Source organism: Tauraco erythrolophus, chromosome 4, assembly GCF_009769465.1.
Source record: "Tauraco erythrolophus isolate bTauEry1 chromosome 4, bTauEry1.pri, whole genome shotgun sequence".
Lineage (NCBI taxonomy): Eukaryota > Metazoa > Chordata > Aves > Musophagiformes > Musophagidae > Tauraco > Tauraco erythrolophus.
Genome location: NC_141468.1, coordinates 61143502 through 61171417, shown reverse-complemented (window position 1 = coordinate 61171417; position 27916 = coordinate 61143502). Strand labels below are relative to the sequence as shown.

General features: G+C 43.8%; 1 protein-coding gene across 4 annotated transcripts in view; it reads right to left on the bottom strand.

The window, feature by feature from the left end:
- RBFOX2 (RNA binding fox-1 homolog 2) overlaps positions 1-27916 on the bottom strand; it is a 170383-nt gene that overhangs the window by 111709 nt on the left and 30758 nt on the right. For all 4 annotated transcript variants that reach the window (XM_086610246.1, XM_086610245.1, XM_086610248.1 and 1 more), the window contains exon 2: positions 21471-21521. In XM_086610246.1, the coding sequence (XP_086466372.1) occupies positions 21471-21521 (51 nt within the window). The remainder of the gene's footprint in view (positions 1-21470; positions 21522-27916) is intronic.

Below are 27916 nucleotides of genomic sequence, written 5' to 3'. Positions count from 1 at the left end.
CTCAGCTGAAGATACAGAAATGGTGCTCTTTCACGTATCACCTCTACTCCCTCTACTTATAGATTACTTAAAGGCAATCCAACAGGCTTGGAGCAAAGCAAGCAGCCACATGGCCTGCCACGCTCCACCACGAGTCAAGCCCCATCTATGTGGGGCAACAAACACATGTGCCTCCCATCACAGTGAGCACAGACATCCCAGGCACATGCCACGCTCCCCAGGCTCCCCTCACGTTCAGCAAGATACAAACGCACCCCGAGCCAGGCTTGTTCCAAGTACAGGCACAAACACATGGGATACCAAAGGGCTCCAAGGAAACACATGACTGTCGTTGCAGTCCCGCATAAAAACGTAGAGAAAAGGGTTATCATCATGACCAGGATATAGCAGCCATGGGGACATGCACGTTAGAGACAGGCAGGACGCTCTCCAGCCAGGAAAACCCAAGCCCCGCTGCTCAGGGGAAGAAGCAGGAGCCCTGATTCGGGAAGCTCGGATGTCACAGGGTTGCTCAACTATGGCATCTCTCAGGCCTCCCATCTGCTCTCACCTTTTGGCACAACAGGTCAGGTTGAGAGGGTGAAAAGCAATGTTCCTAAAAATCACTGACTACACCAAAGCCTATGCACCACGTTCTCTAAAGAGCGAAGCATGTGATCCATAAACCTGTTCTCAAATGCTCCGAGAGAAGCGAAACAGCAGCAATGCTGACATTTGCATCACAGTTAGGTGTTTCAGTTTACATTTCGGCAGCAGGGTCACACCAGTGGTAGCTACTAGTTCAGCCAGCCTCCAGATTCAGGCAGACATTTCTGCACCAAATAATCTTGATGGCATTTTCAAGGTTTTCTTCTGATCCAGAATTCTGATCCAAAAATGATGCTGAGATTCCTTATATGCAGAGAAGAATGCAAGAAGACGTGGACTAGGTGAGTAAAACCAAATAAATCTGACTTCATATGTATTTCCATAAAAGAATTGAAAAAGATGAGTGCTTTAAACTAAGCTGAAGAGTGGCCAACAAAGCGCCAAATGAATTTTTTTTTTTTTTTAAAAAAGGAAGGGAAATTCTCCCCCTTGTTTCTCAGGCTCTCTCATCCTTTAGGCTACTCTTCCACAGCAAAGAAAAGAAAAAACTTTCAGAATAAAGCTGTTACTTAATTTCATCAATTGGAACTTGTTACAAATCACCCCAGCAACTTCACAGCTGGACAGGTCACCTTCAACCTCCAAAGCAAAACAAGACCTATGAACCCTACTCAAATCATCCAAATACTGGCTTGAAAATCATCTGCCACTGTTCCTACTAGGCCATCGACTCTCCATGGAAGGAATATGGGAAGATTATCAACAGCAGCTCTCTTTCGGTGATGAAACACTCTCGTCCTGGAGCACTTTTTCATGGACTATAAGAGCAGGTTTCTCAACGCTCAATATTCTCAAGCAGCGAGAGTACCGAGGAAATGATGCTACAGGATGCCTCTAGAGGCACCACTGCTCTAATTCAACAGAGCTGCTGCTGCCCAAAAGTTCAAACCACCCCTAAGAACATGAATTTTATGCCCAAGAACTATCCACAGCTGCAGACAGTACTGGTGGCAGTAGGGTAACCGTGTTAGCTTCAGATTATAAGCATCAAAAAGATTTACCTGATATAATTATGTGGGGAGAACAAGAACCAGATGAGCCATTAGTCCTTCTTTAAGATTTTATTCAGATTATATAGATTTTCAACTACATTAGCTGGCAGGTAAAAGATATCAATAGACAATGTTATTTTTTTCTGGAAAATTTATCCTAAGAAAACACAACATACTCTTTAAGTAGCAAGAGGACAACAGTATGGTAATGAGTCTAATTCCAGAAAAACAGACAGATATGACTAAGACAGGCTTCTGAAACAGGAAGCTAGGATCCCCTGCAAATGCTTTGTCTTAATCCTAACAACACTGCTTTACAGGATATATGTATGTCAGGGAACTTGGAAGGCTGCAGTGTGCGGAATACATATGATCTCCTAGGGATCTTTCCTGCCTCAAAAAGGATTAAAAGCAGAAAGAAAAAGAATTTTAAAATTAATATATACCAGGCTAAGAGAAAAATGTTCAGAGAGCTGTAGCCCAGTGAAACATTGGTCCGTCTTCTCTGATGGGAGGCTGTTGTGTAAATCAAAGCGAAAGGAGAAGAAAGCAGTCTGCGAAGATATTAGTGCTTGTTACAGAGGTAAGGAAGGTGTTAGCAAGTAACAAAAGGGGAAAGAGAAAGAGGGAGCAAGTAACCACCTATTTAATATTATATCAAAGTACTCTGCAAAATAAGAGGCACCGGTAAAACAGGGGAAAAAAAAAAAATCTACCTGCATCTGTACCAGTATCAAAAGCCTTGATTACATATAAGAAGAATTGTGCCTGCTCAGTTATGTGTGTAAATTCAACCTAAAAATACTTCTGGTATATAAGTTTCAAATAAGCCAAATGCTTAAAAATAATTTACAAGAAGTTCTAACCTATTTAGGAAAGATCTGAGTGGACAAACGGGGAGTAGGTATGGCTCAGTTTCAAAATGACGTTATCTGTTTCTAGCTGATTGTGTCTCAGAGGCACATGATTTCAAATGCTCGTGGATTAACATTCTAGCAGATAAAGCTCAAGACAAGGTACGAGCTGGTGTGTCTGCTACACGCTACTGAAATCACATTAGATAGCACGCAGGATGAGTGGCTAGCTAAGCACCTCTTCATAACAGAGGAAAAAACCCATCTGATCACCAGGAATTTCAAACAGAGCGACACTTGCAGGAGGCGTCAGGGGGCTAATGCCAAAGAACACCCTCAAAATTTTTAAATTACAGAAAACAATTTCTTAGTTCAAGAAGTGTTATATTGAAAATGAGCAATTCCGTATTAGATTCCATCTTGACAGAAAAGAGCAATCAATCGTAAAAATAGAAATTAGCAGTAGCTTAGGTAAAAACGATTGTGGCAATCACATTTGGATACACAGACAGAGAACAGAGACCAAACCAGTCTATCTATGTACATACGCAGCACTCAAGTGGGACCAGAGGTACACTGGCATATTTTTCCTGGCCAGAAAGATTGCTTGTTTGGCCTCCCTGTCACATCCCCACACTTGAACACTTGTATATATTCTAGGAGGCGAAATCCACAGGCAGAGCTGGAAGACGATACTGAGTTTTTTCAAAGCTTCTCAAGAATAGCAACCCCAGCAATCACATTGATCTGCTACTACAGGGAAAAGGCAGAAACATCCCCAATACTGAAAAAAGAGCCAAAGCATTCAGTATGTATTTCTGTTCTATATTTGGAGAAAAGTCAGCTGTTGCAGTCCGTGATAACAAAACACATTCCATTCCAGCAGTAACTAAGAAAGATGTTCCAACAGCTACCCAACAAACAGCTCAGTTGTCCTCTTATCTAGCTCAAGCTTACAAACAGAAAGGATGCAACCAGATAACAAGTAAGTTTTAAGCAAACTACAGCTGTGAACATATTCAGGTGTGGGCACTTGGAAAGGCCTGCAGTCTGCATCCAACTGCATGACCTGCATCTGCCGCTCTAATAAGCCCTATCTACAGTACTAACATTAAACCTGCTGTAAGGCCAAAAGGACAACTGTGATGCAATGACATCCCCAAATGCAGGTGTTTGTTGGAGCCCATATTATTAAAGCCCTGCTGCTGTTAGCTAAGCTCAACCAAAAGATTATACTTTTGTCAACACCAGAAGACCGCATCAGGAAAGCAGTGCTATCACTGAAGCCACCAATACCGATTCTCGCAGCATCTGAATTTTCCTTGAAGCATCAAGGTTGGAACTCTTCCACTAATGAGAGCTAAAATAACATCTCAATGCTGAGCAAAGCGAAAAGTGAACTGGGGTCTGATAACAGGAGGTTTGCAGAACAAAGATGCAGATGGAAGGCCTCAGGTAGGGGAGCGCAAATTCAATTGTGCACCTGAACGCATCTGGGAGAGCGTTCGGATACATGAATGAAAAATACTGATCATAAAAATATCTACTCCTGATGTTTAGTAAGGCTTCTTGGCAACCTCTCCTGTAAAACAAAACCATAAAATAGTTTTTTAAAAACAGCCTGAACTCTAAAATAAGATTAAATTCTTTTACGGTTAATAAGTGCTATTGAATCTACGTGTTCCTCTTCACTGTGCAGTTTTCCTTGGCTGAAAAGTGGGAGGAAACGTACTCTGAGGTTGGGGCAGGTTGAAGAGGGAAATTTCATTTCAAAACAAAGGAAAACAGTTGCTCTCACAGCCAAGAGCCAGACTGAGCTTTCGCATTTTATGCAGAAGCTGGATTCTGACTGAGGATGAAGACTCGACCATCGTCCTACCACGATAAACAATTCAAGGACCATCTACAAAAGGTCTGACTGGAGATCGGAAGGGAGACATGCTCTGTGGTGCTCAGAGGGAAATTTCTGTGACTCAATGGCTGCTTTTCATGGCTTATCTGACTCTGGCAGAACATCCAAGCCAGAGAACAGGGGAATCAGGCTCCCAGTAGTTGTGGGATTTGGGCATGCCTTGTGTCTTGGTTTTTCATTTGGTTTGGTTGGTTGTTTTTTGGTTTGTTCGTTGTTTTGGGTTTTTGTGAAGAAGATTAGAGATGGGGCTGGGAGCTATCTGGGGAGAGGTGCAGAGGGCAGCCCTGGGCACACGTGCAGTTCCTATGGAGATAAGAGGATCTTCTTTGGGAGGCTGGTTTACTCCTTTGGGTGCCGCTGGAGACTACCCAGGTAGCAGAGTACCACCCGTTTGCAAAGGCTCCCTCCACTCAGGATCCTGGCATTATCTCTGATTATCAGAATTTCTGAACCACAAGGTAGATTTCCTCTCAACATCCTGAAGGACTCCAGGAAGCCTCTTTCTGCATTATCCTGTTTGTGAAAGGAAGCAAGAAGAATACAAAGCACATACAATAAATCAACCAGAAAAATACCAGAATCCCTTTTAGATATTTTGCCAAGCAAATAAGCCAAACGTTGGCTTATTACAAGAAAAGAAAGCCATTTTGTTATAGAGCAACCCATTTCATTACTGGAAAACTGGATTCCCTATTCTCTCTCCTGCACGTATGGTTCAGCTACACAGCAAGAGGCTTCTGAAAAGAGATTGCTTATTTAAAAGCGAACTATCAAGGGCTAGTTTATCTTCCACCAAAAGTAAAAAGCCCGAAACAATAAAACACCTTGACATGGAAACAAAACCAACAATTTTCAGGGACTGTCCTGCTACTGACTTCACATAGTAATTAAGTCTTTAAATAAACTTCAGAAGGTCTCAATTCACAGGCTTATTGTTCAAGTAAGTAGAGGAAGAAAAAAAAAAAAAAAAAAACACAAAATCAAAACAAACAAACAGAAAAGAAATGGGTACCAGAAAAGCTTCTTAGACTTTGTTTGGGATTTTCCTCTCCTGGCAAGTACACTCAAGAGCACTATTCTGGAAGGTACTCTCAATCATTCAAGAGAACCGCCATAAGCTCAGTAACTAGAAAACATACATTTCTGAAAACATGTTCCAGACACAAATACACTTTTAAACTAAAACTAAGAACACTCACATCAACAAAACTAATTTGTGAAGCCAGAGAATTCAAAGTTAAACATTCAAGAGCGTGCACACATTTAGACGTAAGGAATTCTTACAACTGCAGTATATGGGTTTGGGCATTCATCAGTAGAAACTGACGCAACTGCTCCAGGATACGGCAAACATGAGTTTGGACAGCCAAGTGGGAATTTCTATGAATTACACCTGTCAGTCTTATTAAGGCAGAATAAGAGTAAAGTCTGCAATCCTCCAACGCCTTCTGAGGAGAAGCTAGCAAACTTCAAGTCTGCAGAACAAAAAGCATCTCTGCAGCTGTGTTGCCACCCCAGGTTTGATTTTCAAGCTGCATCTTCTCCATTCTGTCACACTTGGATCTAGTCTGAAGTCCATACTGAGCTGGCACATAGCAAATATATTTAGATACTTGTAAGAGGGGATCAGAATAAGCTCTAACACTAGTATTTAAATCTTTTAAAAAAAAAAAAAAAGTTTAGTTAACTAATAGCTGCCTTAATATCTTCACTAGTAATGTTCAGAGAACACAGTTTGATCTCCCTTCAATTTTTCCATAAAGCAGCAGAAAGTATTACACAGCATCGAACTCCAACAAAAGTCTATTTTTAATGTCAAATCAGGAGTACAATATCCAATTGAAGGGATGAAGGGCAGAAAGATTCTCTATGCCCTAGACTTATTTGTTAGTGCTGAAGAGGATATTTACTTGCTTATGGATTTTGAAGAGGAAGTCATAAATACGAAAAGGCAACTCAGCTCCCATCTCAACAACTCATTTTTTTATAGTCCACGAGCGAAGCTATACCAAAGGGTCAACTGATGGCGTCCAAGTGTTATCCTATTCAAGGTGTGAGACTTCAGGTAGCGAGAGAGAAACTGCTTCAAATACCTCACCAATGGAGCTACAGCATCATTACACCACTTTTTGTCTCCATACTTACCACGTCAAGTGGCTGTACTGCACCAGTGATTCATCAGCACAGTAACAACCCAGCAAATTAAGAAAGGATATGAAGATCAGAGTATTGCAACAGTGGGGAAAGGAGAAGACAGGTGTAGCTCTTTTCCCTGGACCACACAGGGGTTTATTAATATGCTGAAACTTTGGCTTAGGCCTGCTGCTGATAAAGGGGAATACAGACGGAGAACAATACCATCCTGCAGAAAGGGAATCCTTCTGGCTTGTTTGTGCAAAGGAAGGTTAACAATGTTAGCAAGTTATTCAGGAAGTAATGGATACCCTCTTGCCCTGAGCAAATTCTTTTTCAATAACAGTAGTAATTTCTAGGCAATACAACTATATCAAGGTACAATGGCTACTATATTTATCTACATAGTTCCTGTACTGCCAGGATCTAATTTACTACGGCATAAAAAGCAGTTTACAAATCCTGAGATAGTAAAGTTGCTAGAGACAGGAATAAAATTCTATCCTGTATTGCTTGCTTTGAAGACTGGCTTTTAATACCCCTTTTTAAGTGTATAAAATGCATTCTCTCCAACTCAGAAAGATTCAAAGACTAATAAACCCCAGAAGTAGACTGCAAATACACCTATGAGAGGGAAGAAATCAGCTTAACAAATACTACATTGTGCACTTTTTTTTAATCCTTATTCTCACAGCAGCTTTATTTCTTCTTTTATTCAAACAACATTCTTTCATTTGACCCTCTGAGAAGCAAAGTAATACGTGACATTACCTAGAAGCCTCACGTACCTAATGAAAACAAAGTATCTTAAATATGGGACATTTTTGTTAGCCGAATGCCTGAAACACGGTTTCAGTATGAGAAATGGCACAAGCATATAATCAGCAAAGAAGAAAGGAATGACTCCAGCTAATGAAGAGGTAACAGCGATAAACACTGAATGACATCTCCTGAGAAATAACAAAACTAAATTGCTAAAAGACTTTGGTGGAACACAGCATCAATCTGTGATAAGTAAGGGTGGGTGGAAGGAGACCAAACACACGTGTCAGGGGACTGCAGATACTTCCATTACATAACGGTAGTAAGAAAATCCAGGCAAAATCTCCATTAACAGAACTAAAAGCAAAATATTTCAACAGGGGTATTGGCAGTTGTCAAACCACATAAAGGTACAGCAGACAGTTCAAACATAAAAGGCATTAATAAAGCATAAGACAAGAGGCATAAATAGATATAAAATATAGAGGAAGATTTCTAGAGGACAGAAATGCTACTGGGAAAATTTAGTTATAAAATACAATATCCCGAACTTCAATTCACAATGATCAGCAAAGGTCAGTTGTCAGAAAAGCAATTCTGTTTCTGATCTCATTCCGAGCAAAGTGGTCCTTAACCATACCTGCGCCACCACCATCTAGCTGGATTAATCTCATGGCTGCAGCAAACAGCTCCCTCCATCTGACTGATTCCTTAGGGAATTACGAGCATAAGACAATTTAGAAAAGTGCATGTATCTAAAGACTAACTGTGCTACTTGTTTCCTGCTTTTTAAGCAAAAGATAGTCCATTCTTCAAAGCCTTTTTAGTGTATATATTTAATACAGGACTTCCAAGAAGGCATGCAGATAGATACCCATCTATATCTTTTAGTAGGGCATTTTGCCATTCTGCAGATCTCACATGCAGTGAGTATTGAAAACATCCAGAGTTTGTAACATGGGATGTTCCAACAAATTCAGAGGTATTTCTTGGCACTTGTGTCAACTGACGTACTTGAATCAGGAGGATTTTGGCTCTCACAGGAACGGACCAGCTATAGATCTGGTCTTCAGCACCACCGCAGTCTGTGGGGTACAAACATACTGTGACCCTCAAATACCTTCAGCTGAGCTCATACAAAGGCTGTTCCAACTTCTTTTCTTTCCCTCGCACCCTGCCATGTCAAAAATAAAATAAAAATTACAGTACTGTAAATTGCACTCTGATGCCTTTTCTGATCAAATCCTAGCAAAATTAGACTTTTCCATTAGAGATTGACCGCAACTTCCTTACTATTCCAATCTCTTTCTAAGCCTGACAAACTGAATGAGTAGCAGCCCCCTCACATTCGTTTTAGGTGAGATGAAGGGTATGAAGTAACTATGGCCAGTCAACACGTGCAGTTATTGTGCCTGAGGTCCTATGCAATACATTTTCATCTTATCTTAATCCAAATTTAAGTTTTAAGTGTGGCCATACTGTTTGACAACTACTGTACCTGCTAGGGAAGCTACTCAGTTTGATAACAAAGCAATCATCAACAACAATATATGAAATTCCTCCCCATTCCCAAATTCCCAGAAAGCAACAGTGACCGGAACAAGCTTTTTTTCATCCTTGTGTGACCTGAAGAATGCATGTTTCCTTTCAGATAAAGGCCTCGCTATGGTTATCTAATGCTAATGTCACTACAAACTGGATTAGAGACGCCCAGAAACCTCAAAATATGTACACAGATAGTCAGCTGTATCCTAATTCTAAGTCTGAAGGAAATCAAATGCTCCAAATTGTGCCTAATGCAGTTAAGTTTGCCCTTTAGGTAGGATAGACCAGTAAGAACATATTATACAGTGATTAGATTAATTCTTGAGTGAAATTCAGAGGGCTGGCTCTAACTGTCTATTGTGCCAGTTTATTTCAAATTATTTCAGAGACTAGCACTCTTCTCGTGCTCTGCTCCACAGCAGCAGCTGCTCAAGAAATACAGCAGTTCTCTGTCTGGGGTGAAGTTGGCAGCAACTGGGGACAACGCTGCTGTCAGAGTTCAGCTCCCAGTTCTGAAATGCCATTCTACTGGAAATACCAAAGAGCCTAAATCCGGCTACATATACTGCGGGATGTAAAATATCTCTATCTCAGCTTTCAGCAGAAAGCTCTGGAGTCTCATGACATTTATTCCTTTGGCCCCTGTCAGTCTTCCTCCAGACCCTGCAAAGGATTGGAGCTAGCTGCCATAAACAGTTGGAAAACAAGATGTTCTCCAAGCACTTGGAATTGAGGAGCACTGTTTTAGCTTAGGGAGACCATGGCGAGAAGCCAGGGTGACAGGTGCCCTAGAAACAGAGATGATGATCAAACTGTTACCAACATTAACCACTGCTGTCCTCTTGACCTGTAAGAAAGGGCAGCCCATGCTCTCCAGGTGTATCGTGAACGATGGACTAGAAAAGGCAGGGAAGATGTGTTTGCTGGTAGTACCGGAGGTCTCTCCTCAATAAAATCCAGCTGTGAAGGAATTTCAATGGGTCTCATCAGATACAATCCTACCAGTCAACTTTTACTAGGCCCGGCAGCAAGTACAGCTCAGTGCTGCCGTGACATCAGAGTGCAGCTCATCACAATCCACAGGCATCAGAAGAGTTAAAAACGCAGATTCCTGCTAAAACTGCCAAGAGCTACAAACCTTCTCCCGTGTGGGCGGCAGCAGCAACTAAATCCACTCCCCAACAATTGGCTGGCCTGCAGAAAGAGAGGCGGGAAGAGACAGGTCATGGGGGACAGCCCCCCCAAGTAAATAGCAGCACAGCATCTGCTCACGTTTTCAGCTAAAATCGGTGAGACAGTTCTCTTCATTTTATCGCCAGCCTCTCAAGACAGCAGCCTCTGACCTTTATCAGGAAGAGCACCCTTGTCCTCTAATCACAGACTTCCTGGAAAACACAATCTAGCTGGCAATTAATACAGAGTGGAGGGAGAAAAAAAAGCTTCAAAACATCAAATTACCACCGCAAGATTTTTGAATACATCCCCCACCAAAATGACAGAATTCAAGCATGTTCTCACAAGCCATCTTGCTCCACTAGCATTGTTTAACAGTACTTATTAAAAAGATTTTCTCTCATCTCTCCCCCCACCAAAAAAACCTGTTGCCCCCTGCCCCAGTCTTGCTTTGCAGATGTTGCCTGCAGCAGCAGAGCTTCTGGCTGTGAAAGCTTCAACACAGGTGTGCAGAGTGTGACCTGGGCAGAATTACATGTGCCATTTCCACTGGGAAATCTAAGAGACTTATTAAGCCAGGACAATGCCGATTAATCTACTAATGGAATGAATCGAAAGTGTGTTCCTGGCCCTTTCCCTTTCACATCCCAAAGCCTCGGGGGAGCTGAAACCATCTGGCAAATGCCTGCTCCAAGCAACATTATGCTACTGCTGGAAATACCTCTCCCTTCACATTGAAAAGAATAAAACCATCTTCTATCCACCAGCTATTCTTGCTGAGGTAGTCTGCTTGCATGCAGCATCCTTCCCCAGCCAATGCAGAGCTGCTCACTCACCATGCAGGAGAAGTCAGCAGAACGGAAAGCGATCCCATTCATTTACTCAGGGTCTTGCTGAAGCGTCCAGCACGAGTCGGGTGGTGAAGCAGTTACCGTACTCGCCGTAACGCACGCAGGCTGCCCTCCTGCAGCAGATCCCAACCGCAGGCAGGCAGAAGCACGCTCCCTGCCCAGACTGAGGAAATGCTCCTGCTGAATTCTCTCAGTCCTTTCTTCATGCAAGGGGAGTTGCAGGTAGGGTAGCAAGGAGGTGTTTGTTCATGTTAATTTAAAAAAAAAAAAAAAAAAAAATCTCTCCTCTAAGCACACTCGAAATGAAGATCTGGCCAGAGAGCTTAAAGGGAAATCAAGATACCAAACAGCTCCAAGGTTCATGCACGATACATGTTATTATTGTGAGACACAGTCAGGCAAGGACTGACTCAGAGATGCTGAGCACCCCTTCGAGTAATAAGCAAGCTCAGGAAGAAACAGAGCTATGAGGCAGCTGTCACAAAATACGGATCTCTGGCACTTTTAAGATCACACAGGAGCAGAAGAGCCTCCTATCTTACAAATTAGACATACAAAAAAAAAAAAAAAGAGAGAGAGAGAGAAAGGCCCACAACAACAGCAGCCATATGGCTGTAGAATTACATCGATGGCAACAACTGGCTTTTGACTGCCACAGAACAACACAAGTACAGGGCAAAAGAGACAAGAGGTCCTTCGTGCTCAGAGGCAGCACAGCGCATGTTTAGACAAACACCCATCAGGAATTGCCTAACTTGTTATTACAGACTCCTAGAAACAGGAATTCTGGTCCCCTAAATTACTGTTCCAGTGCTTCACCACATTGTATCAGAAAATGATGGTTTATCCCATAATATCCAGTTTAAGTCTTCCTTGACGCAAATTAAGCTGCCTTCAATGGACATAGTAAATAATCATTCCCCATCCTCCATGCTTCTCTTTTAAAGAAGGAACAACCTCAATATTTTCCTCCTATGTCAGGCTCTCTGAGCCTCCTTTTCTTGTTCTTCCCTGGACTGTTTCCAGATTCTTTCTGTATCTTTCCTGAAGTGCCTAAAACTAGGTACAGTGCTCTGCTCACTGTGCTGAGCTCTGAAGAATAACTACCTTCTGCAGTTACTCGACACATCTGGAAATGTATTCCAGGTTTTCAGGATCACAAAAAACAGCACCACATACTCAGTTTGTTATCACCTATCAGGGTTTGAACAACCTGATCTAGTGGAAAGTCGGAACTAGATGATCTTTAAGGTCCCTTCCAACCCAAACCATTCTATCATTATATGATCCTCTCACCCTAGATCTTTCCTTTGATATTACTGCTTATTCTGCCAGCTATTCTCCATTTTATATTGCATATGTAGTTCCTTTTGCTAATACAGCTTGACTTTGTTTAATTTCACATTGTGGGATCTCAGGCCATTTCTGCAATTTACTATGATCTTTCTGACATCTAATCCTACCACAGGCTGCCAGCCCATCCACATACATATATTCAGTCACTATATCATTACTTTGATGTTTGATGAACAGTACAGAAGAGCAGAGCAGCCAGGGCAGACCACATTAAGACTCCAGATCACACACACAGAGAAAAGCATGACATAATTACTCCAAATACGGTTTTCCAGTCAGGTGCTAGCTCCTTCTTAATTTCACCTTTCATTTGCCTAGTTTATGTAAAGGTCACACAGGACTAGGTCCAAAGCCAGCGGCTTTCTCCATCTGCCAGGCCTGCTGCCATGTCAGAGGAGAAAATTAAATTGATCTGACTTGATTGGTCCTTAAAAATCAGCAACGTATGTCTGTTGTTGCCTTAATTTCCTTTAGTAAAGGATCTGGTCTTAAGCATCTGATCTTTTTCAGCCTCTTTCCAGGTTCTGTAACTACACTAACCAATTGTATTTCTTGGGATGTCTAGCCTCCTTTGAAAAAAAAAAAAATAGGATGGAAGAATAATATTTATTCACACACATTCACACTCCCTTCATTCACTTGAGAGCTGTGAGATTTCACGATATGCAGAAGACACGCTGGAGACAACCAATCACTCAAGCATCTGAAGGAGGACATCCCAGAATCCTCACTGTAAGTGTGCGTCCATCTTGCACTGCCCTCTAAGCAGAAGCAGTGCTGTGCAACACACGTGCCTTTTGCTAAAACGAGCCCGGGCCAGGAGCCTGCTCAAGGTGGGAAGGCGCTCGGGATTGCCTGCTCAAGGTGGGAAGGCGCTCGGGATTGCCTGCTCAAGGTGGGAAGGCGCTCGGGATTGCCTGCTCAAGGTGGGAAGGCGCTCGGGATTGCCTGCTCAAGGTGGGAAGGCGCTCGGGATTGCCTGCTCAGGGTAGGAAAGTGCTCGGGATTGCCTGCTCAAGGTGGGAAGGTGCTCGGGATTGCCTGCTCAAGGTGGGAAAGGGCTCAGGATTGCCTGCTCAAGGTGGGAAAGGGCTCAGGATTGCCTGCTCAGGGTAGGAAAGTGCTCGGGATTGCCTGCTCAGGGTAGGAAAGCGTTTGGGATTGCCTGCTCAGAGTTCCCTCTAAAAGCAGCTCTGTATTACGAGCACTCCTCAAACATCCCTCCTGTGCATCCCCTCCGCTCACCCCCGAGACATTCTGGAACAGAGCAGAGACTTGCGTTATGAACATCTTTTCCTCCGCACCTCTTCCAAGAGCCGAACGCCTAAGCAGGGGGCAGCAGGGCCTGCCGCAGCCCCCCCCGGCTGCTCCCCATGCCGGGTTCGGGCAGCGACCCGGCCTCTCCCCCGCCCTCTACACAAAACTTCCCTCGCCGACGACGGCCGCTCCGGAAACTTAAGAGGAGCCACCTCCAAGTGCTGGCGGGACGCAAGAGGCCGAGCCCTCGCCCCCCGCTCTCCCTGCGGCTCTATCCCTTCCCGCCCTACGGCGACGGCCAGAGCCTTATGCCGGGGGACAACCCAAGAGGCACGGTGCGGAAAGGGAAGGGGCCGCCCCGGGCCGGGCCCCAGCGCCGGCGGGGCGGGGCGGCGAGCGCTGGCCGTGCGCCGGCTGCCCTCTCCTGGCAGCCCGCCGCCAGAGCGGCCCCGGCCCCGGCCGGGCTGCCCCGCCAGAGCGGCCCGGCCCCGGGCAGCGCCGGCCCGGCCCCCCAGGCGGCCACGCTTGCCCTCCGCACCCGCCCCCTCTCCGAGCTCTCCCGGGTGCACCCGGGCGGGACACGCAGGCCAACACGGAGCAGCTGAGCCCCCGCCACGCTGCAGCAGCACCTCTGGAAAGCCCGGCGTGCCCAGCACACGCACGAGCAGTAACTTTTGCCAAGCTACGATAATACTTTAACGAGGAAAAAAAACATACTAAAACGCATACAACCTATCTAAATTTTCTTCTGTTAGTTTTAGGTTTGTTTTTTTTCTTCCAGTTAAGAAGATCATCCTCACCCATGCAATGACAGTGCAGCTGTGCAAGCTGAGGACCCCAAGCCCCCCTCACCCGAGAGCTTTAAAACCACTTCGGATTCAAGTTAGCTGTGCACAGAACTTTTTTTCCCCATAAAACGTACCTAAAGCAGGGGACTCGTTGCCACAGGATGTTGTGGATGCCAAAGATTTAGACGGGCTCAAAAATCATTTAGACAAATTCAATACAGAAAAATCTATCTCAGGTGACTTTAAAAGCAAAATAAAAATAAATCCATGGCCAGGAAATCCCAAAGCCACAGGATTGCTTCAAGAGTACGGAGGAGAGGAAGTATCACCGAATCTTGGCGCTGCTCCCTCTGCTTTAAGTACTTGCTATTAGATACTGCCAAAGCCAGAACACTGGAAGGCAGAGACCTCCTGTCTGACCCAGAATAGCTGCTTTCATGTCCTTCAATAGGATATAATATCCATCAACAGGCTGTTTTCTCTACACCGTTTGGTTTCAGCCTTCCAACTGATCATTTTACAGACTACTTCTAACACACATGCCATGCTCTCTAGCACTCCTATCATTTTAGGAGGGGAAATGTAAACAAGATGCTGTTCCTCTTGCCAAAATAACTGAGGGGCATGGGAGCCTCCAAAACTTGCAGACAATGGGTAACACTTCAACTGTCATAAAGTACATCGCAGGAGAAAAAGTGGTCTCCTGGTCCTCTCCCAAGAAGGATGACTCACATCTCCTCTCTTTAACCCCAAGCAGAGATGAGAAATTGCTCAAATCAGAGGACTCAAACATGAAAGGAATTTGTATTACATCATCCAGCCCATTTCCTGCCAACGCCTTACAATCCCTGAGCTTTGGCCTGACTATTCATCAGCTAGGTAATCGTTACTTCCCTCGAGAAGCTTTTTACAGGACTTGAAGGAACTTACTGCCATACAACATTTCTCCACGTGGCTATTTTTTCCCTCTCTTATTAGGGAGTAATAGCAAGGCATGCATTGATATGGAGCTTGACAAACGTGTTTATGAAAGGTATTCAAGGCTCTGCAAGGAAAGGATCCCCTGTCTTGCATTCAGAGAGGCTGGAAAGGCGGCAGCCATGAGAGAAAAGGGGAATAAATATGCTGCCAGAGTGATCGGTTTGCAAGGTTTGTCTCAACTGCAAGACACTGTGCTTCCTGCATTATTGAAGGGGTTTGACAGTAGGAAATTAGCTAAACAGAAAAGAAAGGAGACATTTGGGGGAATGTGGCCAATATAAGCACAGCGACTTGATTCAGAGAAATTTCAGAAAGCAGGTTTATAACAGGCTTGGTATCTAGTGGTGTAGGCGTTACAATTTTTTCTATTCCGAATTCCTATATCTTTCCTGCAGTTTCTTAGGGATGTAGTTTGGACTTGAGAAAACAAGGAACCACTTCCTTGCACTTTAAGTGATCAATCAAGCGTCTTACCAAGATAGTTCTGGATTCAGGGGAGAAGTATTACTACGTTAGCCTCAGTGGATCTTATCTTTCCTCTTCCAACTCATCCATGATTGCTCGAACTTCAGTCTGTAACCAACTCCTCCTCCAATTTTTAGCTGAACGCTCTGTGCTCTATTTTCTTTCTCAGATACCATGATTTACATTGCTTTTAACTTAAGTCTCTCCACTCTAAACACTTTTTAACCTTCTGAATGTGCTGAGAGTTATTAACAGTGTTGGCTGCAAACAGGTAAAGGATTTCTCAAACTCCTCCCCTCCTGCAGTGTTAAGTGCCTTTCCACAATACATCTTAACTGTCCCATACCCTTCACAGCTTAGGTGCTAAACAGTAACTCCCCAGCAGTTATCTCACTACACACCCTTGAACCCCTCTGCCTGCAATTGCCTCACAGATGCTTCCCATCTTCTGAAGACGTTGGACATTTTTGCCCAGACTGCATTCTCTAAAGCGAAGCTTGTTATTTTCTATGGGACACTGCAGTTGGGTCAGTAAGAGAACCCTTTGGTCTTGTCTAGTACAGAGTGGAAATGTTTCACTGCTTGCCTGAAGAGAGGTTGTGGAAGCCAGGAAGCAGTAGATTTGGCAGTCTTAACTCTCATACACCTAATTTTAAACACAAGGAAGATGTTTTGAACAGTTACCCCACATTAGCTTGATCCCATCCCAAATTTGGGGTTGTTTGCTTTCAAGCAAAGAGGCACTCCCCAGATGCACCAGGAACATCTCGGACAAGCCCTGATCCTTCTCCTGGCTATTCACTCAAGTAGTAAGGTGTTAAAACTTTATTTAAGGCTTTTCTCCCTCCTTCTGTCACTCAGTTTAAGCATTTGTATTAAATATCCTCTATTCAATCCAAAAGTGTAAGCAACAAACAGCCCTCCTTTCTAGCTCCCGAATAACTTAACACTTCCACTGCCACAATCTCACTGGTTACCGAGCCAGTCAGCATACTCACTAGAGGGTTTACTTTCATAGTCAGTTACAAGCAGGAATACAAATTAAAAACCAAAATGCTTTTCAGGAACACTACTTACAGATTTAAACTCTTGACACAGGGAGTCTTTATTCCAAGACCAACAAAGCAGGGCACTGGAGAGACTGTGGCTGCTGCTATCATGGTACAAACAAAAACAAACAAGAGGCCAAACCATTTTCCTCCAGAAGGTGACTTTTTATTTGTTTTACAAGAAGGGCATCTCAGTCTGTTAATACCAAACCAAGATATTTTTGCAGATATCCTAATCCATACTGAACCACTCAGCTGCTAATCAAGTTGTGGCAATATCCCCATATTCACACTTCATCCACATGATGGAGAAGAAGTTAGGTGAAGGAGCCTCAGACCACACAGACAAGAGAACAGAGGTCTCCACCTCTGAACTTTCCACCGAGATCCCTGCTGCTTGCTGTGGAGAGACCACCAACAGGAGCAGCAGTGCCTCTGTGCAGTCAGCTTCAACAGGAAGCCCGGTGACCTGCTGTCCTGCCTCCACATGGGAGCTCATGCACACCCTTCACATCTCAGGATGAAGGGCTTCCTTGCTGAACTCTCCACATCGTGGGGGGGACTGGGCAAAGAAAATAAACAAGGGAAAAAAGAAACAGGGGGAGGCTTCCTGTTCTCACCGACTGCCACTGCCGCTGTTCGCCCAGACCAGCTCGCTGCCCTGAGGAGGGGAGCACGCACAGCCGCCTGCTGCCGGCAATGCCCCAACAGATCCTCCAAAGCAGCAAGCAAGTGAAGACCCAGGGGAACAGGCTGACAATTGGAGAGGATTTAACAGCATTTCACCTTAAGCTTGAACTCAAACCGAGGGGACAGTGATAAAGCTGTTCCTAGCAGTTGCCATGGGCATCCACGCTACCTTGGGCTGCAGTCTCATCTACATACATGACAACAACAGGTCAGGCCTGGTGAGTGCTCAAATGGAAAACCAGCCACTGAAATTAAGCTGTTGAAGGAAGTGTCACTTGTGATAGGTAACGATGTTTCCGCCACATTAGTACTGAGCCAACGGCCCAGTTTGATTTAGGAATTGTACTCACAGAAATACAAGCTTTTAAAAGAGGCTTCAGACCAACATCCTAACCCGCTGTGATAGCCGCGGATCACTTTCCACAACAGAAGAGGTGTAATGGCACTAACATCCTGACCTAGTTCTGGTGTGTGCAATTACCTCCTGCTTCCATAAACTCTCTCCTCCTCTCTTTCCTTCAGTGGCAGCTAAACAAGGTGTTCTTGCTCATTTTGCGTCCTGTTGGGGAATAAAATTATTCCACGCAGCTGCCAAATTCTGCCACAGAAGTGCCAGTATTCAGCACTCAAACAAATTTCAGATATCATGTCTAATATATTTGGACACGAAAAGCGCTAGAGCAATATGACACATGGCCTCGGCTATACATAAAATGATCTGGCACAGTTAGCACGGAATAGCTTTCTGGAAGGAGAGTATTTATTTTTGATGAGTTTGTCTATATGTAAAAGTTATATCAGGATAGCTGTACCAGTCATTTTGCATGTTGAGACCAACTCATAGTACCTCAGAGCTGTTTGTCACAGCTTGGGAAATGAAGCAAGGAAGTCTTGGTTCACTGCATTTTAGGCAGGCGCTCGTGTTACAAAAAAAAGAAACACCAGTTTGTTGGCAGGCCTAACAGAGGGATGAAGAACTGAAGTCTCCAGAGAATAAGCTCTCCTCACCAAAAGACTTGGTTCTCATCTCAGTTAACACTATTACACTAACACTTCCCATATTTTCCCTTTACTGAGGGTTTCGTTCCTGCCATCAGCCCACCTCTGGGGAAAAGGAGGGGCATCCTGCCATTTCTCTACGTGCATTAGACATCCACAGAGCAAACCGTGAATTCTAGAGAACAGTCCCAAAGATCTCTCCAGCTCCTTACAGAGCTGTAACATCGCGCCAGTAGTGCAATGCTTCAGCAACAGAAAGCTTTCTCTTTTTAGGCAAACTTACACCATAATGATTTAGCACACATGCTCCCCAGGTCCTGTCACCACAGAAAGTCCAGTAAGCCAATGCTCTGGCAGGGCAGGTGAGGAACAGGAGGGCTGCACAACAACCCAAAGCTCTGGGATAGCATAAAGCAACCACGCAGTACCAGAATTAAGAGGAACACATCCTCAATGTGAACCCACATCATTTACCTCGGTGTTGCTGCCTATGAATGATGATGACACAAGGCTTAAATATTTGGCAAAGGATACAAAATAAACTTCATACTGTAGACCTAAGCATTCCCAAATGGCCAAAGTGAGGACTCGAACCAGTCATATATTTCAACTGGCAGGAATAAAAACTACAATAATCTGGAACATCTGGGTATGATTTAACCACTAGAGGGTGTATAAAAACAGCATAGTGAAAGGTTTGCAGCCAGTAATTAACAGCATTTAGAGCTTGAAGGAATGAAAAGGACATACAAACAAGCAAAGGACTAGGATGCTACATAAGGTAAAAGAAAGGGCAACTTATATCCACAGAATTTCTAGCAGGACTACTGCGGTCACAAGATGAAATGCCCTGGAAAAAAAAAAATAGCTCTGCTTTGCTACTTCTGCTAAGGAAAACATTGTGGTAAAGACCATAGTACAATTATTTACAATGAAGAACTGCAACAGGAAAGAGCAAGATACAAAGACTTACACTCACCAGCTCAAATCTAGCTCCTAATCCGAGGAAATATGACACAATTGGTCCTGAATCTCATAATTACTTTGTTACAAGGTCAGGATTGCTACACATATTCCCACACCACTTCTTCCTTCCCCAGTGTAGGAAGGTAGGTGATGGATCAGCTGTCTCTCCCACACCAGCCCCAGTCCGTGGCAACAGAGGACTTCTTTCTCTGCTGCTATCATGTTAGAGACTCCCAATTAGATTAGCTAAAAGCCTTGAAACCTCATTAGTGAAAACCAGGCCTGAATTTAAGCTGCTTCAGGGCCAAAAGCAAGACAGAAGGACAAACACTCACCACAGATCAAGACGTTACTGAGAGCAGGGGAAATGTAAAAATCTTTTTTGGCTGTTTTGTTTTTTTTTTTTTTTTTTTTTTTTTTAAGTATTTGCTAAAATGAAAACACCAGAGTTAAACTGAAGCTGTTTGTCCACTAAGAAAGTTCCATAAAGCTAATTGCCATCTGAAATACACACGCACACTGGCTAATATACATTACTTCCTGTGCTCACCCATATAGAGCCCACCAGGGCTGCACAGGCTGTAATTCTCACTTCACGCCCTGGCTGCTGTTTCCCGTGCCCACCTCTGCTGATCTGGCGACCTGCCAGCAACAGCAGTTCTGGACTTTCAAATCAGAAGGGTTATTAAGGGATGAGAAAGAGGAAACCTGTGAAGCAGGACATACTGGTAGTCACCAAAATGAACACCAAAATGACTCAAAATCACCCCTAAATGGGTACAGTGAACTTGAAATACGGTGCAGAGGGTGCCACCAGAATGGAAAAGCTGAAAGCAGATACGAACTGCTTTAAAGATCTAGGACTGGCTCTGACTCTCAACCTAGCATGCCTTACTTAGCCTGGATAGAGTAGGAACACAACTCCCACAGCATCCCAGTGTGTAATATTTAATTGTGCTGGTTAACAGTTTAATATATCCCAGTAGACATTCTGAATCGTTTCCTCCTATAGGGAAACTCACACACGTTACAAGCACCAAAGATTCAAGCTTTTCAATTGCTGAGGCTGCACTACATTGCACTTCCTTCATAAAAACAACTCCCGTTAAGCTGTTGCTACATATACCCAGGCCTCATCACGATATGATGAAAATCACTTTCTTTATATAGCAGTACCTGAGAGTATTAAAGAATTTGATTTTGGTTTTGTTATTTGTTCGTTACTGAAGCATGCTGCATTACTGATTTTCCATGCATATTAATTTCCTGTTACACTGATTCATACTCTGCTTTACAGTATCACTACAGAACACTGAAAAAAACTTCATTCTAAGAAGAGAGATTTAAATGTGTGATGGTTGTATCTTACAACCCGTTAAATTTCATTTGTTCCAAAGCATCTCCTCCTTCCATCACGCAAATTCATCAACTGGGATTTCTCTGTCTCCTGCTAGGAGGCAAGAGAATGCTTACAGATGCAATGCACTGAACGTTATAATTTTTACTGCTGTAGAAGGAGAACATCCTGAATAAGAGCAAGGGGCAGGGGCCCTGCAGAACTTGAAAGGAAGGCAAGACAAGTTCACAGATATTAGAAACAACCCAATGGAACGTGTCATTCCCTACTCTACCAGCAAAGCAGACTCTCACAAAAACTCAGTGTTGTTTTGCCCCCAGATGCTAGAATTACAGCAGTAAGTATAAAACAGGGCCAAGCATGCACTGGCACTGAACATCTACATTCATTAGCGCTGAGGAGATACAGTGGGAGCTTAGGACAGGGATTTTAAGTTACGATGTTTTTAAGAATAAAGAATTTCCTGAGCCGTTGGTAATGTGGATCATGTTTAACCCCTTACCAGGCCTGTTGCCACATACTGCTGGAGGCCATAAAAAACATTCAATTTACCACATACGTCTCCACAAGCATTCCACCATAGAACAAAACAATTTCCACTCCGTAACAAGACAGCCAGGAAGCTGTCGGACAAAACACCCATAAGTGTACAGAGATGCACGCACACACATTTACTGCAACCAGACTCTTACTTGATTGTCTCTTGCTGGGTATCCATGATAAGCTGAAGTCAGAGGCTCGTTCTGCAAGACAAAAAAACAAAGAGGGAATGTAGTGGTTACAAGGAACAGAAACCATGGAATTATATGTCTGTCTTAACTCAGCCAAAAAGAAGAACCTGCATGAAATGGGGGAAGAATGAGATAAGATTAAAGTATTCTAACGTCCTATTTTCCATGTAAGCCAATACACCTAAGATTCATTTTCAACAGCATATGCCAAATTTTACGGAACGAAAAGAAAAAAAGAAATCAAAGCCATAAAATAAGCATAAACTAATCCTACATTACCCCCTGTAATTTCAGTTATGTATAATTTTTGTAATTTTGCAAAGAATTTTTATATGCAAACTTCATTTACCATCATGAAAACTGAACAAAACAGAACATAAAATTACAGAAGCTGCTGCCCACCTTGCCCAGTCTTGAAGAAACGCTTCCCTAAACATTAGCCATAAAAGTGTCAATTTTCTCCTTTTCAAAACTATACTAATAGTTTAACATGAATTTGAAAGGCAGTCAGTGTAACTTCAAACACCCCAGCAAGCCTGCACAATACCTCACACACACCCAACAGGAAATCAATACTTCAGACTTTCTCCCTTCACCCCAGAAGGATTCTGAGCCTACATGTCTTGTGTTACCGACAGCCCTGTTATCCTACTCTGCAGGAATATGTGAGCCTCCAACACTTCTGGAATTTCTCCATTAAATTCCCAGACTCGTCTCTATTTTAGCAGTGCAGAGAGGACTAGGATGACATACTTCAGGATAATTCCTAAGTGTTTATTTCTGGTTTTTAAGTTATTTTCTATTACTCTCCTTCCAACACCTGCTACTCAGAATGGGGAGAGGGCATTCACACATGTCCTGTGCAAGCATCTTTCTCCCTGGGCGAAGGATATACTGAAGTAGACAGAGCCTATTACAATTTCACCCTGGTACCCCTGTGCATTCATGAGCAACTCCTGGCAGAATGCTAGGAGGGGTAAAGGAGGCTGCTGCCTTCCGCAATCAGTTTTAGAATCTGTTCCTATCTCTTGTTATGGCTTACAAGGAGGAACTCCTAAGCCAGCAGCTTCCCCAGCAGCTCTTGGGGAAGCAGGGGGAAAGAGGGGCGCAAGGGGGAGACCCTAACAAAACACAGCAAAACAATGCCACATTTCCAAAAATAAAGATACCCTGGGCCTGCAGCTATCAGCAATCATATGTCTCAGTCAGCTTCAGGCCTTAGAAAGAGTTTTTGTTGAGATGCTTTGGGCTCTGTGCTGGGGTATTTGGGTTAAACGAGCCAGCTCCTACCAGAGAGGTCTTCTGCTCTACACAGAGCATGTGGCCGCTGGCACGATTTCACAGTTTACTCAAGAACACTTTAACACAACTTCTGCTAAAAAGCAAGGTGCTAATAATTCAATACAGGGACTACTAATGCTATTTTAAGTTCATATTCATCCTCCCTCTCTTCCTCTTTACCTCAAACCTGCCCAAGGGATTCTCTGTGGAAATTTGCCAGGAAACATCCAGCCTCTTCTCAGGCTCTCATGCTAAAGCTACAGGAATGCACACAGTATGAGAGCTTCAAGGACAACAAAACTTCCGGCAGCCAGTTTTGGGGATTAACAGCAATTAATTAGGTTGACCACCCTGTGAGTGCATTCTTCTCAAATACTAATAGCCAGCAAGCAGGTACAGCACAAAACTCCACAAATAACACAGAAACAGAAGGAAAGACACAGAAGTTAGGAGAAGCAAGTGGAGACTGGCAGTACCCCAGTCTCACCAAGCTTTTGGGTTTTAACTGTGAACTTAATTAAAACCCAAGCAACATCAAGATGAAAACACACAGCTAGTACTTTTCTTCCCCAACGTAAGTACATGTTATAAGAAAATACTATCATTGCTGTCTCTCCCACAGACTACAGTTAAGTAGATAAGACACTATAGTTAAGTGCCACTAATGTCCACCTTCTACCAGGAGCTATGGTCTTCTGAAAGACCATTCCAGGTACGCTTTTAACACTACTTGTACACACACCTGCGAGGTCAGTACCTTAGACATGCTTGTGTGCCGGTCTCTCTCTCTCTCTCTCAACACCTTGGAAACCACAAAGATTTCCACAGAGAGAATAAGGAATGAACAGAGAAGTTACCTCTGCAGATACTAAAGACATGGGCAGTGAACACAAGCAGAAAGTTGTAACGAAGAAAGGAAAAATAAATGGTTATTTTGAGGTTGATGTTCTTCACAGCAGGGACTAACAAAAGGGACTGTCACCACGAGGCTGTGGAAGACAAGAGACAAAACCAAGTTTTGTGGGATTTCTTGAAGTCAAAGGACCCGGATGCCCAGAAACCACCTCAAGAAACAGAACAGTTTCATAAGTAGAAGCAAATCAAGAGAGTGTGAAAAGGAAGAGAAAGATGATTACAGATACCTAAGGGCAGTCTGCAGTACATAAGAGGTCAGAAAGAAACAAGAACAACCGAGTGGAGGAAAAAAACCCACAGCCAGCAATCTCCACTTTGTTTTTTGGAAGACAAACCCCGCAAACTGCAGACTAAAAATGTTTGAGGGATATGGTTGCATCAGTAAAAGAGGTGAAAGAAGGTTACATTAGGAAAGTGAGAGTTTGGAGAAAGCAGATGTTAGAAAGAAGGTAGCAGCTGGAGCATTAAGGTCATAAAAAGGCCAAAGATATCTCTGCCTTTCATACAGCAACGCTAACACCAAGTACTGAACTCTGCAAAAATCCCCGCTGTGCGTATCATTGCTCTAATTGAACTTAACTCTCCAAGAGAAGGCAGGAATCGCCTAGGGAAACCGTCTCCCGCCAATAATCTCCAGCGCTGCCAATTTTACAGGTCACTAATGGTGAATCCGGGGCCTGCTGCATGATTATTCCATACAGAGTTTGCTTTTGTTGAAAACTAAACAGAGCAAGAAGTGAAAGCGTTAAACTCCTGCAACTGGAACAGGACAGTCCAGCAACCTCCAGACAGAAAACCCTGTTAGCAGGCAATCTGAGGCAGCAGAGGCTGGGGATATAGCTCAATCTCCTCCTCTGCCTGCACACGCACAAAACTAATCTCACAAAATGGAAGTAAAAGAGAAAGAAGGGAGATTTAACACGGATAAATACCCTGCCCTCAAACACGGAGGGATCCTGTCTTCTGGCAGCAGCCTGGTGGGAGAGGGAACCCCCAGATAACTCCATCTTTCTTGCAGCTCCCTCCTGCCAATTACATTTCTCTTCCGAAACCAACATGCAACCAGACATTCGTAAAGAAATTGAGTTAGGCAGCGCTAGCCCGCAAAATCAAATCAAACTGCCACTGGGATGTTTCATTACTTTGTTTACCACTGAAAGGCATTTCTCAGGTACTTGCGATTTGCTTTAGAGCAGTGAGGCTAAAAAACAACTAGAAGCTAATACAATACCTCAGTTTTCTGCAGCACATACTGTGATTTTATTCAAACCATATTGGTAGTCTCACACATGGGCTTCCACACTTCTGTAAGATGCGCGAGCATTGCGGTTGTACCCCAGTAATAGTTTCTACACCAGCCAACTGGATTCAATAGGATGAAAGTCACAACTCAGTCAAATCCACTAAGCCTTTAACCCCACCCACCCTCTCTTTACTTCAAATTTCCCAGCCTTGCTAACACAAGTTCTTTTCCACTGGCATTTGCAATAGTAAGTTCTGCCACAGGTACTGTCCTGGGTCACAACACACAGAGCCCAGCCATTTGCAGATGACTGAAGAGCAAAGGAGATGTTCCTGCACTGGCAGAGCAGCCAGGCTTTAGGGTCATTGAATTTTTGACATCTCTCAACTTGACAAATGTTAGAAGTCGCCGAATGAGACATATCTTGAAAACACAAGGAATTGTCAATAAACCTGGACACCAGTAAGAAGTGATCAGCTCTGCAGGTGCTATTAACTTATGAAAGGCCACAGAGTAGAGTCAGTTCTCTGGAGGAAATGTCACAGCTGTAACACATAACGGAGGTCTGAAAGTCCCCTCAGCCTTTTCTTAAAAATAAAACTAAATTTTAGCTTAAAGAGGCAATAATTCTCTTTGACCTAACTTGATTCCAGAAAAAAATAATTTTACACCACAGACTCGCTGTTTTGTCAGACGCAATAATCAGCGGGGCCTGATTAGCAATTGTTTCTTGACAGCTGAACTAAACCTAAAGCCTGCAGATTTAAGGTCCAGTGATAGTACTGTTAGCTTAGTGAGTTCATCCATATTTCCTCTGCTGAAGAATCAATTCCTGCTGAATCCAAGCTTCAATTTATAGTGTAGAGTCCTTTCAGTTTGCAAAGATAACCTCAGAAACATGACCAAGCAATCTCTCTTCCTTGGATCTGGAGCATGCCTGCTTTCCTGGTAATGCTGGAAAAAGTGGAGTGAAGTTAATGCAATTCTTTCGAGTTTCACAACCGCCTCCCAGCTTCAGAGCAACAGCAGCAAAGCCAACACAAGAACAGCTCATCTGCCTCCGCTCCAGCTGCCCCCAAGAGTTACGGGCAGCACAGCAGCCTGGTCGCTTGGACAGAAGTAGCAAGGGAGAGACAAAGCTCCAGAAAGCCAGAAACACCTGGACTACACAGAGCAACAAAATAAAAGGCAAGAAATTACTTGTTCCTCCCAAAAGCAAAATGAGATTTTGGAGTGGTGAGATAGCACGAGTTACACATTTATCAAAGACTTGTGCTAGACAAGAAGCCACTTTTCTAAAACAGAGAATAAGATATTTTACCAAAAAAAAAAAAGGCTGAAAACACTGGCAACTAAGCTATTAATCTGAAAGTGACAGTTGCGAAAAAGTAAAGCTCATGAGCTAGACAGAAATCCCAGCACTGTCCGCCACAGCCCAGTGGTTTCACCATCTTTTTTTATTTACTTCTCGCATAGCAAGAAAGACATCCCAAACCCTGTACTGAGGGAGAGGGGGACTTGAAAAAGGCATTTTAGTACTTTAACTGTGGTAGAGCAGTAGTAAAACTGTAAGTGACTTGACCTTATTATAAGCTACCAAGAAAATAGGTAATTCTTCATCAGATCTTTACTTGTACAAGTTACTGCATATACACAAAAGGGAACCATCTGTTTCTTTGTCGAAATATATCCGATGCATTGTTTGCCTTCTTGATCATGTGTGCCATCTCCCTACCCCAAACCGTCTGTGGATAAAATTAATGGGAAAAGCAGCGTCTAAGGCTGAACTACCAATTATTAATGAAAAACTGAACTAAAGTAGTTTTTAAATGGATCTTAATGCCGCCCTTCTCCCTCGATACTTACCCTAATTTGATATATAGCTCTCACTAATCACTCTGCAGTTCCAATAACTGCACCTATAGCACGGGACCCTTCCCTTCAGCTGTCTTCACTTTTAGTTAAACTTGCTTCTTGGCTTTGGCCAGTTTCCAGCCACACAGACATCATCTAGCAAAGGACTTCTCATTTATTTGCTTCCTTGTTAGTGCCTTGACATCAACAACCTGCATAATTTTCTGTACACAAGTAACAGGACTTATATTTTACTTCTTACCTATCCCCTCCCCCCCCCTTTTATTTTGAAAAAAAAAAGCAGAAAGTCTATTTGGGCACTAAAAGCCCAAGATTTTGATAAAAGGCGCCACTCCAAGCACTCTGCGCGCTGCTGTCCTTGATGGCAGGGAAGCTGCGTGCCGGCTGGTGGGGCCCCAGCTCCCTGCGCCCGCCCAGATTACTGAGGCCGCTTCTTGAGGGACAGAAGACCAGAGGTGCCGCCGCCAGTGCAGTGCTCCTGATGCCAGTGGCTGCCTCCGTGGGAGCAGGGAAGAACAAACCCACAGCCTCCCCACTCCAGAGCCTGAGGAGAGACAGCGATGGAGCCCCATCTGGCCCCTCTTCCTTCCTGGAATTCTGGCCCCGTTGCTGCAGCAACAGTGGCCTTCAGCCTGCCCTCCCTCCCCCACCCCACTCCAGGTTTTCCCTTCTCCTAAAAATATCATTTTCAACAGGAGCCAGCATGATGTCAGACAAGCGGGATGGAAGAGCTCCTGCACCGGGCCAACTGCCTTCTCCCAGGGCCCTGGATCCCTGGGGGCGGCTGACCGGGCTCCCGCCTCCGGCCCCTCACCCACCCTGGCCCCCCACACAAGAGGGTCCTCATGTCAGTGCCCAAACACGTCAGTGCAATTTTCTGTGTCTGAAATATGTATCGTCTTAACTCCAACCTCCTGGCACTGCTGTTCCGCAAAACCCTCCGTATACGCTACAGGAACAATAACTAGTTGGTATAGCAGAAGCTGCAGAATGGAACACACACAAGTATACCTCTGACCAAACCACACAGGAAGATGGCATTTAAACTTACAGGTCTGTTAAAAAATTTAGTATGCAACAGGTTTACAAATGC